A 15359-nucleotide genomic window follows, 5' to 3' on the forward strand; every position below is an offset into this window, starting at 1 on the left:
TGGATTTTAGTAAGTGTGTTTGACAAGGTCCTTCATGGGAGACTCACCCAGAAGATTAAGATGCATGGTATCCTTGGTGAATTGGTCGTTTGGATTCAGAACTGGCTTGCTCGTTGAAGACAGGCTATGGTCGATGGGACTTATTCTAGATGGAGGTCTGTGACTAGTGTGGTTCTTCACAGATTCATACTGGGACCTCTGCTGTTTGTGATGTACATAAATGACCTGGATGAAAATGTACATGGGTGGGTTAGTAAGTTTGCCGATGATATGAAGATTGGTGTTGTGGATAGTGTAAAAGACTGGCAAAGGATACAGTGGGATATAGATCAGTTGCAGATATGGGCAGAGAAATGGCAGATGGAGATCAACTTGGCCAAATGTGAAGTGTTGCACCTTGGGAGATCAAATGTAAAGAGACAGTACACTGTTAATGGCAAGACGCTTAACAGTGTTGATGAGCAGAGGGACCTTGGGGTCCAAGTTCATAGCTCCCTGAAAGTGGCTACACAGGTTGATAGGGCGGTAAAGAAGGCATATGGCATGCTTGCCTTCATTAGTCGAGGCATTGAGTTCAAGAGTCAGGAAGTTATCTGCAGCCTTATAAAACTTTAGTTAGGTTGTATCTGGAGTATTGCATTCAGTCTGATCGCTCCATTATAGGAAGGATGTCGAGGCTTTGGAGAGGGTGCAGAAGAGGTTTACCAAGGTGCTGCCTGGATTAGAGGGCAGGTGCTATAAGGAGAGGTTGGATAAACTTGGGTTGTTTTCTCTGGAGAGGTGGAGGCTGAGGGGAGACCTGATAGAGGTTTATAAGATTATGAAAGGCATAGATAGAGTAGACAGCCAGTATCTTTTCCCCAGGGTTGAAATGTCTGATACCAGAGGGCATGGATTTAAGGTGGTAGGGGGTAAGTTCTTTTTCACACAGAGAGTGGCGGGTGTCTGGCATATGCTGCCGGGGTGGTGGTGGAGGCAAATACGATAGGGGCATTCAAGAAGCTCTCAGGCACATGAATGTGAGGGAAATGGTAGGATGTGGACATTGTGTAGGCAGAAAGGATTAGTTTTGTTGGGCATTTTATTACTAATTGGTTTGGCACAACATTGTGGGCCAAAGGACCTGCTCCTATGCTGTACTGTTCTATAGGGAATCACGGCAGAGAAGGTTGCTATCCCTACCAGTGCGCACCTGTGCACTTCCTGTTGTTGTATAGGACTCCGGTAACTGAATTGCACCTGACTTCTGTGCCGAGTGTGCAGGTACAATGTGGACAGAATGCTATTGTTGCAATTGAGATCTGCTAATTTGCAGTTGATGTAATGTTAAATCCAGGCTTGCTTTGATCTGCTGGTGGCTGTATCTAGCCTGCATATTTTGCATACTGACTCCTGCAGTTAAACAATGCTCATCAGGGATGGGCAAAAGTACTTTTTAATGTATAAACCCCACTTCATTAAAACTCAAATTTGAATAGGCTTTGCATATCATGCAGGTATCTTAACAAATATTGGGAGTTTAAATTGCACAGTTGTACAATATCAGACTTTTTTTTTGCTCCAGAGCTATACAGTTACCTCATGAGTGCTATACAATGGTATGAATTAACACATCACTAGTGTTTTCTGCCTTGCTGTTTGTTGCAGGTAACTGATAGAAGAATGTTCTTGGCAAAAGACATGATGATAACTGCCACCAGCATTCTGCAGCATGAATTTTTGACTGGCATTACTTTAATGCCAATAATGACTAGTTAATACAAATGTTGTACCAACTGGCAAATCTAATCTTCTGCCTGTAATAGATGGTATCCATTTTACATGTGCTTATTTGTTGAGCAGCTCCTATAAATCAAAATGACAGCTTGGTGCTTCTTTGTTAATTCTGTACTGGGTTGTGCAACAGTAGAGCTCCAGCGCTCTTCCCACAATCTCCAACTTTTCAGGTCTATAAGTATGATTGAGCTTCCATCCACTGAACCATTCTAGGTAACTTTTTTTTTATGAATTATTCCTATTTCCTCTCTATGGTCTAGTGATCACTGTCCTTGCTGTGCTAGAGAGTGTTTGGCAGCTGTGCATTGGGGAGGTGGAACTGGTTGGAGAGAGTGGGAAGTCAAAAAGGAAAGGGAGGGAATTGGGTGAATGCAGAGGTGAGCGGAGAGGGAGGAGTATTGGGGGAGGCAGTTGCCATTGGAAGAAGACAATGAGACATCAAGTCCACGTGCAACAGTTATCTAAAAGAATGTGAAAAGCATTTACGCACAAGCATCTTCTCAGAAATGGAATAGGAACAATATTCCCAAGGACTGCTTAATAAGCATCAGTGAGATTGACATATAGTTTCTGCCTGAGTTGACCAAGTAAACCACTAGGTTTAAGGCTAGAGACACAAGAGACTGCAGATGCTGGAAGCTGGAGTGAAAAAACAAACAGCTGGAGGAACTCAGTAGGTCAGACAGCATCTGTGGAGGGAAATGGATAGTCGACATTTTGGGTTGAGACCCTTCATCAGGGCAGAAAGAATAGAGGGGAGATAGCCAGTATAAAGAGGGGAGGGGAAGGGAAGGGGCGGAGCAAGAGCTGGCAAGTGATCGGTGGATCTAGATGATAGGCAGATAGAGTGGAAATAGTGACAGAGGCTGGGAGGTGATGGGTGGAGGCAACAGAGGGCTGCAGATGATGGAATCTGATAGGAAAGGAAGGTGGAGCATGGAATAAGGGAGGTGGGGTGGGAGATGGGAACAGAGGGGTAGGGGACCCAGTGGGTGGAGTATGTGGGTGATGAACAGATTGGGTGGAAGACCTCCTCTCGAGAAGATGCAGCAGAGATGGAGAAACAGAAAGGAATGCTGACCTTCCAAGAGACAGAGCGGGAGTAAATGTAGTCTAGGTAGTTGTGGGAGTCGGTGGGTTTATAGTGAATGTCAGTGGATAGTTTGTCTCTTGAGATGGAGAGATCAAGAAAGGGGAGAGAGGTGTTGGAAATGGTCCAAGTGAATTTGAGGGCAGGATGGAAGTTGATGAAAATTGATGAGTTCCGAGTGGGTGCAGGAGGTAGCACCAGTACAGTCACTGGTGTAGTGGAGGAGTTGAGGAGTGGTGCCAGAGTAGGTTTGGAACAAAGACTGCTCCACGTAGCAGTGTAAAGGCAGGTACAACTAGAGTCCGTGTGAGTGGCCACAGCTACACCTTTGATTTGTAGGTTTAAGGGTAAGTGGGGTAAAGCAATAAATGCTGGCCTTGTTCTGTGAGTGAAAACAAAAAAAGCACTGATGATAAAAGAGGGCTACATTGTCAGTGAGATGCTAAGCCAGGGCGTAATCCAGGGTGTTCAAAAGAATGTAGAAGAGAAGGAATTCCAGTGTCAGCCAGCAGGTTGTGTTGCAACTCTTGCTTGCACATTATTGTTGTGTGCCAATTGGGCTACTGCCTTTGCCTATGTACTTGCTGCACTTCAAAGAATAAGTAATTCATCAAGGCTTTGGAACATACTCGGGATCTGAAAAATGGTTCATTGATGCATTTTTTTTCTCTAGTTTTAAACTTCTTGTTGCTGAGTATCTGATTCACGCAATGGGTACAGTGAGCTAACTGATCAGTTGTTGCAGCACATACCGATCTTGCTGGCAGTAGAACTGCATAATGGAACCATATTGGGCCATTAGCTCTTGCTGGTCCTTGAGGTCAAAAGCAGATAACGGGAGTTCAGATGACTGCGGTATTGCAAAACAAGTTGTGAAAGTCTATTTGGTAGGGGACTTCACTGAGATCAAGTTTCAAAAAATAATTTCCCTAACTAGTTCTAGATTTTAGGATATCTCTGCTTTTGACATCCTGGGTTTAATTCTGTATTGCAACAACAATGCCAATTTTCTGTACTCTGCACACCCCCCCACCCCACCCTGCCCTATTATTTCTAATGTCCTGGGGCTTTGCTGGTGCTTCATCCCATTTTTGAACTGTTTACTGTGTTTGTAAAACACTCTCCAATTCTGCAGTGTTAGAAGTTGTAACTTGACTATAGTTTTTGATTTGAGAAATTGTGGTGGTTGCCCTCTATTGCACAAACCTTCCTCTCGAGTTACTTGAACATTAGTTGCTGGGACTATTTGCCTAAACTTTTTAAAGAGGGTAGCTATGTTGATGATAAAACATGTTGTTTGTTCTTGACTTACAGTTGGGTTTGAGGAGTACAACACAGACAGTGATGGAATAAGGATAACGTCATTCTTGGATTTGCCAAATCAAGATGAACTGACTCCTCTTTCCAGATTGGAGAAGTATGCTGCCAGTGCCAATGTCTTTAACAGGTAAAGTGAGCTTGCTACAGAGACTTGGACAGTTTTGCAGAGTTGATCAACCTGTGGCAGTCCAGCACTGTTAGCCATGCACCTCAGTTTGAGATGTGCTGCTTATTCAGCAGATGTGCTGTTTGAATATGCATGGCCTGGAGATTTGATTGTTTTCAGCACTATTTCCTGATATTAGCTAAATCCTGAACTTTACTGTATACACCAAGTATGCAACTAATGTGGGTTTAAACTAGAGATGTCAAGTACTTTTAGAATAAAAATAATTTTTTTTCAGAATATAATTCTTAAGTTAATTGGAATTTTGATCACTCTGTTAAGCTATAATAACTTTACACTTATTATTAAACAGAAAGAGGCTATTCAGTCCTTTGGATTCATGCTGGCTCCAAGAGGAGCAGTCGCATTAGTCCTATTACCCTTTTCCTTATTTCCCTGTAGCCCTACAACTTAGTGTCTCACATATGTCTGTCAGTTCTACTGTGATCTTTTTCGCCATTAACCTATACTAAAAGATATTTTTATAGTCACCAACTAACCTACCAGCACGTCTTTGGGAGCTGGGAGGAAGGTGTAGCACCTGGAGAAAACCCATGTGATTATGGAGAGAATGTGCAAACTACAGTCAAATACCACCTGAGGTCAGGACAACCCAGATTCCTGGAGCTGTGAGGCAGCTGCACCATCTGTCACCCTAAAATACCATTTTTTGAATGGTCCAATGGATAACATTTTGTTTTCTCATATGCACTACAGGATTTAAATTTCTCATTGTGTTCAATCTCCTGAGAGAGGGGATTCATCCTGTCTCTCTACTTGCATCAGTGCTGTGACCCTTGGATCTCTGTGTTCCTCCAACCCCAGCCTTTTGCACAGATTAATTTTCTTTTGCTCCACCATTGTTGACCGTATAGTCCATTATCCAAGATAACTTGATAACTCTTACTGCTAAACTTGCATGCAACAGTTCTTTTTTTCATGCTGATATGTTCTCTCTTGCTTTCTCCTGCATTTTGTTGTGCTCGTCAATGGAAGAAATCTGCTAGCTTTACCTGATCTGGCCTTTATTTGACTTTAGGCTCACCAAGTGGTTAACCAGTCTTCTGAAATTGCTTAACATGTCATTCAGTTGTGTTGTAACTGATTGTTTGAAACAACAAGTGAATAGAACGGAACAGTCCATTAACGTTGACCGAGGCAGCAATTTGGACAAATTTGTGAAGTCTGCCTCATAAACATTTGGCGACTGGTGTCCAAGTTCAGAGAGCTGTTCCATTGTTTTGTGGAGCAGCAACCTGACATAGTCATCCTCGTTGAGTCATTGCTTACAGCCAATGTGCTAGATCGCTCCTGCGACATTCCCTGGGTACATTCTCTCCCACTGGCAGGACAGACTCATCAGAAAGGGTAGAACATATATAAAAGTGAGAGGAAGCATCCTTGGGGGTCTTCCACATTGATTGCATGAAATTTCAGTTCAAACATGGACAAAGAATTGTCTTTACCACCTACTGTCCTCCCTCAGCTGATGAATCAGTGCTCCTGCATGTTAAACAACACTTGGAAGAAGGACTGAGAGTAACAGGGACACAGTATGTACTCTAGGTGTGGGATTTCAATGTCTCCCACCAAGACTAGTTTGTTTGTACCACCACTGACTGAGCTGGATCACTCCTGAACCACTACCACAGTTCTTGTGGAGACTTCATACTGAGAATACTCTACATCTTGTATAGCACTACAATATAGACTCAGATTAGATGTGGCAGCTCAGTACTGGACGTGCATGAGATGCCGTGAACTAGCAGGAGAGATGAACACAGCACAATGTGACCTTATGGCTTGGCACAGTCACAGTGCAAGATGTGGAGCTGTTTCATAGCTCCAGCAACCCAGAATCAATTCAGACCTCTGCTGTCTGTTTGACTGTGTGGATTTCTTCCAGGTGCTCCAAATTCCTCTCGCTTCCCAAAGATGTGCTGGTTCTTCTGTTAATTGGGCCAAGGTAGATTGCCCCTGATGTGGTTGACTGGCAGGAAAATAATGCGGGTCTTAATGTGCGTGTGTGGGGAAAATAAGTGGGGGAATGAGATTGTTGAGATTGCTCTCTGAGATCTGGGATAGGCTTGATGGGCCTTATGGTCATCTCCTTTATGGTATGGAAATATCCCCCTCAGAGGACTGAGTTTTGCTCAATGAGGAGTGCAGGATAGCATACCACAAGCAGACCAGGCATACTTAAGATTCAACACAGGACTACGTTGTGCAAAAACAGAATGCAATGCACAGAGTCGGGTGATCTCACAACTGGCAGATCAATTTGAAGTTCTGCAGTCCTATCTGTGATTGAAGGTAGCTTATTAAACAGCTAAAAGGTGGGGGTGTGAATATCCCCATCCTCAACAGCAATTGGGGTAAGCACGTCTGAGCTCATGACAAGGCTGAAGTATTTACAACCATGTTAAGCCAGAGGTGCCAAGTTGGTGATCCATCTTGGTTTCCACTTGAGACTCCACCATCACAGAAGCCAGTCATCAGCTAATTTGATTCATATGATATCAAGAAATGGCGAAGATCACTGGATACAGGGAAGGCTATGAGATCAGACAGCATCCCAGCTGTAGTACTGAAGAACTAGCCATGCAATTAACCAAGCAGTTATAGTTATAACATTGACGTCTTTCCACATTATTGGATAGTTGCTCAGTTATGTCTTGTTCACAAATCCATTTGCACAATTACCACCTAGTCTGCTTTCAATTATCTGCCAAGTGGCGAAAGGGGTCGTTGAGCAGCATTTGCTCACCAATTTCCTTGCTCATTGATGTCCTGATGTGGAGAAAAATGGTAAAATATTTATAGGTTTTTCCTACTTTCACGATTCCGATTACTTAACCGAAACTTGTTCATGAATACAACAAACCACTGTGGGTACAGGTATATGGTTTTTAAACACAACTAATTTATTAAGTAATTTACATTCAGTACAAAAAAGTAATGCTAAACAAGGACAATATTCACATTCCTTGCAGCTTCTGTGGTGTCTCTTCCGGTGACTGTGTCTTGCTGTGTTATGTTGGCAGTCACCTACCTTCGTTCTCTCACTTCCACTCTCTCAGACTTAGGATCATCGAGAGATGCAGCATGGAAACAGGCCCTTCAGTCCACCAAATCCACGCCGACCATCAACCACCCTACATTCTACTTTTATTCTCCCCACATTCCCTTTAACTTTTCCTGAATTCTACTATTCACACAAAAACTAGGGTCAATCTACAGTGGCCAATTAACCCACTAACCCACACGTCTTTGGGATGTGGGAGGAAACCAGAAAACCCACATGATAAAAGGCAGACTCCACACAGACGGTACCTGAGGTCAGGATTGAACAGGCCTCTGGTGCTGTAAGGCAGTGTCTTTACTAGCTGTGTTTTTGATCTTGCATGATAGCTAACAATGGAGTTTAATCTGGACAAGTGTGAGGTGATGCATTTTGGGAGGTCAAATGTAAGGAAAGTATACAGTAAATGACAGTACCATTGATGTACCAAGGGATCTTGGAGTTCAAGTCTATATGTCATTGAAAGTGACAATAAAAGTGGATAAGGGGGTAAAGAAGGTGTATGGTATGTTTGCCTTCACTGGTTGGGACATTGAGTATAAAAGTTGGGAAGTCATGTTGCAGCCGTATACTACTTTGGTTTGGCCACATTTGGAGTATTGTGTGCTGTTCTGGTTGCTACACTTTTGGAAGGAAGTGGAGGCTTTGAAGAGGGTGCAGAAGAGGCTCGTCTGGATTGGAGGGCATTAGTTATAAGGGGAGGTTGGACAAACTTGGATTGTTCTTTGGAGCATCAGGGGCTGAGGGGAGACCTGACAGAATTTTATAAAAGTATGGGAAGCATAGATAGGGTAGATAGTCAGTCTTTTCCCCAAGGTGGAGTGCATAAATTCAAGATGAGAGGGGGAAAGTTTAAAGCAGGTATGCAAGGTAAGTTTTATTTAAATATACAGAGAGTGGTAGGTGCCTGGAACATGCTGTTGGTGGAGGTGGTTGAAGCAGATTCAATAGCAACTTTCATTCAGACATTCAGACTGGCACATGAACAGTCAGGGAATAGAGGGATACAGACCATGTGCAGGCAGATGGGATTCGTTAGATCGGTACAGACATGATGGGTGGAAGGGCCTGTTCCTGTGCTGTTATGTTCTAATGTCCTGAGTTATCTTATTCCATGTTATTTCAGTAATAGATCTTGCATTTTATTTATTATCAACCACATCTTTTGTCTAGACTAATCTATTCCTTATCACCCTTGTTTCTTTTGTAGACTGAGCTAATGTTTATCTGTCACTTTCATACTTAGTGTCTTGCACTCTGATACAAATCTCTTTTGCCCCAGTGATAAGGTACTTTATGGATATTTCAATCCCCCCCCCCCCATGATTCTCTGTCTCCTAATTTACTTGAGCAAATGGACTATGGTATTCAAACATTTCTAGTTATGTTCTGTTCCCAGTTATCGATCTATTTCAAATGTAACACTGGTTCAGCACTTCTCTAGATCATGCCCTGACCTTCACAGCCCATCAGCTTTAAACATATTCCTGCTTTAGCGCATTCTGTGCAGATAGTATAATTTCTGACTAAATTGGTCATTGTGCTTCTCGAACTTATTCTGTGTTAATACACACTTTAATGAACTATTATCACCAACTCCTGTTTAAAATCTTACAGGTTATAACATGCGATTGGAAGATGGAAGTGCTGTTTTCTGAGCTGATGATCAACTTTATTGGACTGGTGTGTCAGGCAGCAGACACTGATCACACTGGGAGGGGGATAGAGAATTAAAATAATTGGTAACTGGAAGTTCAGGGTCATTCTTGGAGACTGAATGGCAGTGGTCTGTGTCTGGTCTCTCCATATGGAGACCATATTATGAACAACAAATACAATGTATTAAATTGAAGGAAGTATAAGATAATCAGTTCTGCACAGGTGAAATGTATTTGGGACTCTGGAGGAGGTAAAAAGGCAGTTGATGCACCTTGCAGGTAATTCCCATGAGTGGTTATTGGAGGAGATGGAAGAATGAGCTAGAATGTCTCTAAAAGTAAGCGGGTACAGCATGATGGTTATGGTGTGGCACTGTTTTGGGTGCAATTTGTCTGAGTTATCTGCTTGCTAATGCTGATTTGCATCAAAATGTAAAAAAAAGTGTGTTTGGAGTAAAAAGGCTGCACAATGAACGTCGACTGTTTATTTCCCTCCATGGATGCTGCCTGACCTGCTGAGTTCCTGCAGCGTTTTTTATGTGTTGCTCCAGATTCCAGCATCTGCAGAATCTCTTGCGTCTCTGCATCACTTCATCTTGTGACTTGTTGTCACACACTCCTTTCCACAGCTTTCCCTAAGATATTTACTTTTAAAATTATTGGTTCTCCTACCTAATTAAAGTGGAATGTCCTATTTTTAAAACTACTTAATTTACTTTAACTATAATGCTAAGAATCTGGATAAATAGTTGAGAAGTGACAGCTGTTCCAACTTATGTAAACTTTTGATAATTTGACTGTTCCTTGCACGTCACTACGAGGTATTCACGTGGCTCCATGGTTTTAAAAGTGAAAGAAAATTTTCTGTTTGCAATTTTTCCTTTTTAAAAATGATGTGGTTTGGACTCTGAGCTAGAAAACCTAGTCTGTAACACATGTGCAGCCATTTGGAATGTTGCAGTGTTAGAACAGACTTTCAGTTTGAAGAACAGTGGAATTATCCGAGGTGTCAATGTTTTCCTGCCATCGTCACAAGATATCGTATTACTGTCTGTGGGATTTTTGGTGTGTGGAAATTGGCTGATGCACTTCCTGCTTTGCATGACACCACTGGCCAACTTGGAATATCGATGAGGAAGAAGGGAATGTTTAAAGGAAATCTACTGCACCATATTTTAATGACCCTGTAATGAATTCCCAAATAAATAGTGTATATCCTTTGCAGCCTTTACAAAATGGCCTGCCTTGCAGGTTCTGCCAGGTGTACCTGGCTGCTCTTTGTTCTCTACCTCAGCTGTACAGATTCCCCATGGCCCTCTGGGAATTCTTCCTTATTGTCACCCTTTTTAAATCGGTTGCGTTCTCAGGGTAACATCTCAAGCACAGCTGACGAGCAGTGAAATTGCATTATAAAACTTCAATGGAGTAAAAAAAGATGCAGAGGTTCAAGTTGTGGCATAATATGGCTTAAAAATCTGAAATCCAATAAATTGTTGGATGGTGCAGTTGATCTCTACTTAATTTAATCTGATTGACTGTTTTATCAATCATTTCTGACTAGATTTATGCACTTTTTTCAATTTTCTCTTGTTATCTTCACTTTACTTTGTTCCTTCATTCCTTTGACACTTCCCATTGTCTGAGAAGGTCATTTCGTTAAATATCCATATTTTTAAAATTGTGGAAATACCAGAACAAATTTGACACATTTTTTGGCGATATATGCTGCTGTTTGAAGAATTTTCTGTTTTTTTTTCTAAATTTCAAATTATAATCTCCTGCATTAATTTTCTTAAAAGTGGGTTCTGAGTTTTTTTTCTGGTGCGTTCTCTCCTCTCAACACTGAGAGAACTAACTTATTTTTCCTACTACCCCCCAGCCTCCAATACTTTTCGGTTCCATTAAAATGGTTATTCTATTGCTCACTTTTCATTGTTAAAGGAGGCCCCAACCTAAACCAGTGACCTGCCATTTCTCCTCCAGTGATGTTCTAAACTTAAGCTGGAAACAATGGGAAGCAAGGAGATCTCTGCCGGTCCAAGGTCTCATGATTCACTATTATTGGCTCATTGTACCTGTTGAAGGGAAGTCTGAGATAGCTGGATAGTTTAGATCAGTGCATCTGAACTATTGAGCACAATTTGGTTCACTCCTATCAAATTAAAGTGAATGGGACAAGTTGACTTTAGATTGTAGTAGTTCTTTGAGTTAACTGCTATTCCTATTAGGCAAGGGGTAATAAAGTCTAGTCTGTTTAATCTTATTTCCATTTCGGATTCTTAATGTAGGTTTGTCCTGTCTGAACTTCTGTGACTGGAGGCTTTGAAAGGACCGGTCCTAGTGCATGAGTCTAAAATCAGGACCTACTTGATCAAACTTGGGAAGTTAACTGTAATTTGTTGCCTGTGAGGACTCGTGGAGCTCATGAGGCCCCTATGGATACAAAGCGTTAGTACTCCTGCTGAGAGTTCTTTGGAGCTATGGGAAAAAGGGCACCTTTTATTTTATTATACACTATTCTGGCTGTTGAATGTTCCCAGAATTTGTGTTGGGTATCTACAGCAGCTTTTCTATTCCCAAAGAGACACATAAATGTTAAATCCTTGTTATTCATTAGAAATTAACTGATTAATAACAATACTGCTACATATTGTTTTTTGAAATCAAAGGTTAGGTGGTATTTTTGTCAAGTTTGATTTGATTTAATGGCTGCCCCTTTTGTATATCCAGTCATACACATAAGCTTGTTTACTTATATATGTTTCTTTGATGGGTTGGAAAGAGAAAAGTAATGTCATGAGGAATCTGAGAAAACCATTTGGTTTTGATCAAAATGTCATTTTCCTTAATGAAAGAAACATGTATATTTTGTTTGAAAAAACATTATTTGTTACTTTTTTTACTTGAGCCAGATTAATATGTGTGTATGTGCTTTATATTTTTTTAAAAAAATCTTGATTTTGTTTTAAATGAAATATGTCACTTTGTAAAGGTTCGACTGAAATACTTTGGAGAAGAAAAGTAAGTGACTAAAGCAATTGGAAGATACCATTTGTTATTTATTACCAACATTTCTCCAGGCAAGAGTAGATGCTCTGACGAATATAAAAGCAGATTATGATACAAAAACCAAAATATTCTGGAGGAGGAAAATTTAGAATGGGCTGGCTGCCTCAAGTTGAAATTCACTGTGCTTGAAAATAATTCCTTCCTAAATAACAAGCTTTTTGTTTTGGCTGCATTTTCATCTTGAACAGGCAGATTGTTGCTCGGGGGCTCTTGGATGTTCTGCGAGCTTTTAGTGACGACGAGAAAGATTTCATGGCTGTTATGGAGACGATTGTTAGACTCTCCGAAGATACAGGTATGTTGTTAATCAGTTTCTCTTCAATGACGAGCCAGCAATTTATAAATGAAAATGGAAAATACTGGAAACTCGGTTTCAGATCAAAGACCCTGCGTCAGAACTGGAAAAGAGGGGAAAAACAAATTATTTTTGCATTACAAACAAACTGGGGGAAAGGATGGATAAGATGAAGGGAATATCGGTGATGGGGTCAGGCCAGTTAAGTGGGTTGATGGAGGCATTTGGAGGGCCATTATGCTTTGTTTGTGTTATGTATTGCTAATAACAGAGCAGTGGAGCGTGCCCAGCATGTCAAGCTGTACTAATGGAGAGAGGAAAAACTGAACCAAAATCACGGATGGATGACTTGCAGTGGAAATGGCCAGTTCTGGTACAGACAGAGAAAACAAGCTACCCATAGTTGGAGAATTTGCTATTAAGTCTGGAGGGTGTAACATATCCAAGTGGAAGTTCCTCAAACTTGCATTGCCCCTTGTTGTGACAATGCAGGAGGTTACAAACGTATAGGTCAGAGTAGGAGTGAGATAGAGAATTAAAGTGGTAGGCAATAGGAAGCTCGGTGTCATTCCTGTCGAGTACAGGCTCCACAAAGCGATCAGATAGTCTGCTTTCTGTTTCTCCATTGTGATCTCTATTGTGAGCACGGAACACAGTGCAGTACTATTGAAGAAGTACACGTGGATTGCTGCTTCACCTGGAAAGATGGTTTGGGTTGCTAGATGGTGGGAAATGAACAGATGAAAGCACAGGTGTTGCATCTCCTGCAGATGCATGGGAAGGTGCTGCAGGACAGGAAGTGGCTGGTGGGAAAGGTAGGGTGGATCGGTGTGTCGTGAAGGGAACAGTCCTTTCAAAACAGTGAAATGGAAGGGGAGGAGAATATGTCTGGTGGTGGAATCTTGTTGGAGCTGGTGGCAATTAAAGGATGATCCATTGAATGCAGAGGCTGATGGGCCAGTTGAGTTCCCCCGAGCCTCGTTTTGCTCCTTGCTCTGTCAGTTTAGTTATTACCCTAATCCTCAACTTGCGCTCTCGCATGCTACTGCTGCTGCTTGTAAGTACAAGTGGTCAGGAGTTGATTCCCAATCTCGTTGTTTTATTTTCCTTCTAGCAACCTGAATAATTTTTCCAGTTGAAGCAGTAATTCACATGCACTTCTTCAACACTGCATTTGGTGCTCACAATAGAGATCACATTGGAGAAACCAAATGCAGACTGGCTGATCACTTTGTGGAGCATGACGTCCACAGAAGTGACCCTGAGCTTCCTGTAATCTGCCACCTTAATTCTTTGTCTCGATCCTATTCTGACCTATGTGCCTGACTGCCTGCATTATTACAACGAGGCCCAATGCAAGCTTGATGGTGTGTGGTGGTGTTCAGGATGCAGCACAAAGTCACTGCACCAATAGTTGGAACTCAGTATCTTACTTGCTGTACCCTATGTTGAACAAAGTTTCAGAATAACTGCTGATCAGATTTCCTTTAAGAACTTGACCATTTGAAGATACGCCAGTAATTATTTCCAAACGTTATTTGAACATTTTAACTTTTTAAAGAATATGGTTAATATTTTGAATAACATGTAATCGCACAGAGCTCACACATTGAACTGTAAGCAACATTCTCATGTCTAAATAAATAGGGAACATCAGTTTAGTTATCTGTAACACATGAGTATAGATGGAAGATTGGTTGGCTAACATGAAACAGGGACAAGGCACAAATGGTTCTTTTCAGTTTGTCAGGTTGTAATGAGTGACGTGCCACAGGCATTAGTGCTAGGGCTTGAACTCTTTACAATTTATACAAATGACTTCATTGAAGGATCCAGAGGTACTATGGCAGCTAAATTTACTGATGATGATAAGATGAGTAGAAAATGAGTGAGTAGTTAAATAAGTGGGCAAAGGTCAAGCACGTGGAGTTTAATGTGGGGAAAATGAAAAATTGTTTATTTTGGAAGGAAAACAGAAAGTATATTGCAAAGGGATCTGGCTACCTAGTGCATGATTCATTGAAGGCTAGTATGCAGGTACAATAAGTAATTAGGAAAGTTAACAATGTTATTGGTTATTGCAAGAAGATTTGAATTTCAGAAAGAGGCTATGCTTTGGTTATGTAAGGCATTGATGTGACCACATCTGGTGTAATGTGTGCTGTATTGGTGGTCTTATTTAAGCTGGGATGTAAATATGTCAGAAGCGATTCAGAGAAGGTTTACTGGACTAAAGCATGGCTTGCTTTTTGATTACTCCTTCTGAAATGAATGATCTCTCACTTTCCTACATTAAGCTCTATTTACTAGGTTTTTGCCCTCTCACTCAACCTATCTATTGTTGTGACAGGCTCTCCCACCCATTTTAATGTCATCACAAAATTTGGATACCTTGCACTCTGCCCCCGCTAAAAGTCACTGATATAAATAATTGAGGACCAAGAACTGATCCTTGGAGCAATCCACAAGTTACATCTTTCTAGTCTGAAAACGACAGACAAAATACAGCCTTGATTTTTAACTCTCGTGCCATAAGGGTGATGTGTTATAAATCAGAATCAGGTTTATTATCACTGACATATGTCGTAATATTTGTTGTTTTGTGGCTGCAGTACGGTGCAAGACATAAAAATTATTAAGTTACAAAAATAAATATATAGTGCAAAAGAGGAATAATGAGGTGGTGTTCATGGACCGTTCAGAAATCCGATGGTGGAGGGGAAGGAGCTGTTCCTGAATTGTTGAATGTTGGTCTTCAGACTCCTGTACCTCCTTCCCAATGGTAGTAATGTGAAAAGGGCATGTCCCAGATGGTGAGGGTCCTTAGTGATGGATGCTGCCACCTTGAGGTGCTGCCACCTTGAGGCACCGCCTCTTGAAGATGTTGATGGTGGGGAGGGCTG

At 41.4% G+C, this 15359-nt stretch overlaps 1 protein-coding gene across 1 annotated transcript in view; it reads left to right on the plus strand.

Annotated features, from left to right (window-relative positions):
• The window catches only part of ppp4r1l (protein phosphatase 4, regulatory subunit 1-like), a 61532-nt gene that overhangs the window by 4993 nt on the left and 41180 nt on the right, over positions 1-15359 (plus strand). Inside the window, exons 3-4 of the mRNA XM_052031712.1 lie at positions 4181-4313; positions 12350-12456. Coding sequence (XP_051887672.1) covers positions 4181-4313; positions 12350-12456 — 240 coding nt within the window. The remainder of the gene's footprint in view (positions 1-4180; positions 4314-12349; positions 12457-15359) is intronic.

This window comes from Pristis pectinata, chromosome 16 (genome assembly GCF_009764475.1).
Source record: "Pristis pectinata isolate sPriPec2 chromosome 16, sPriPec2.1.pri, whole genome shotgun sequence".
In the NCBI taxonomy this organism is placed as follows: Eukaryota; Metazoa; Chordata; class Chondrichthyes; order Rhinopristiformes; family Pristidae; genus Pristis; species Pristis pectinata.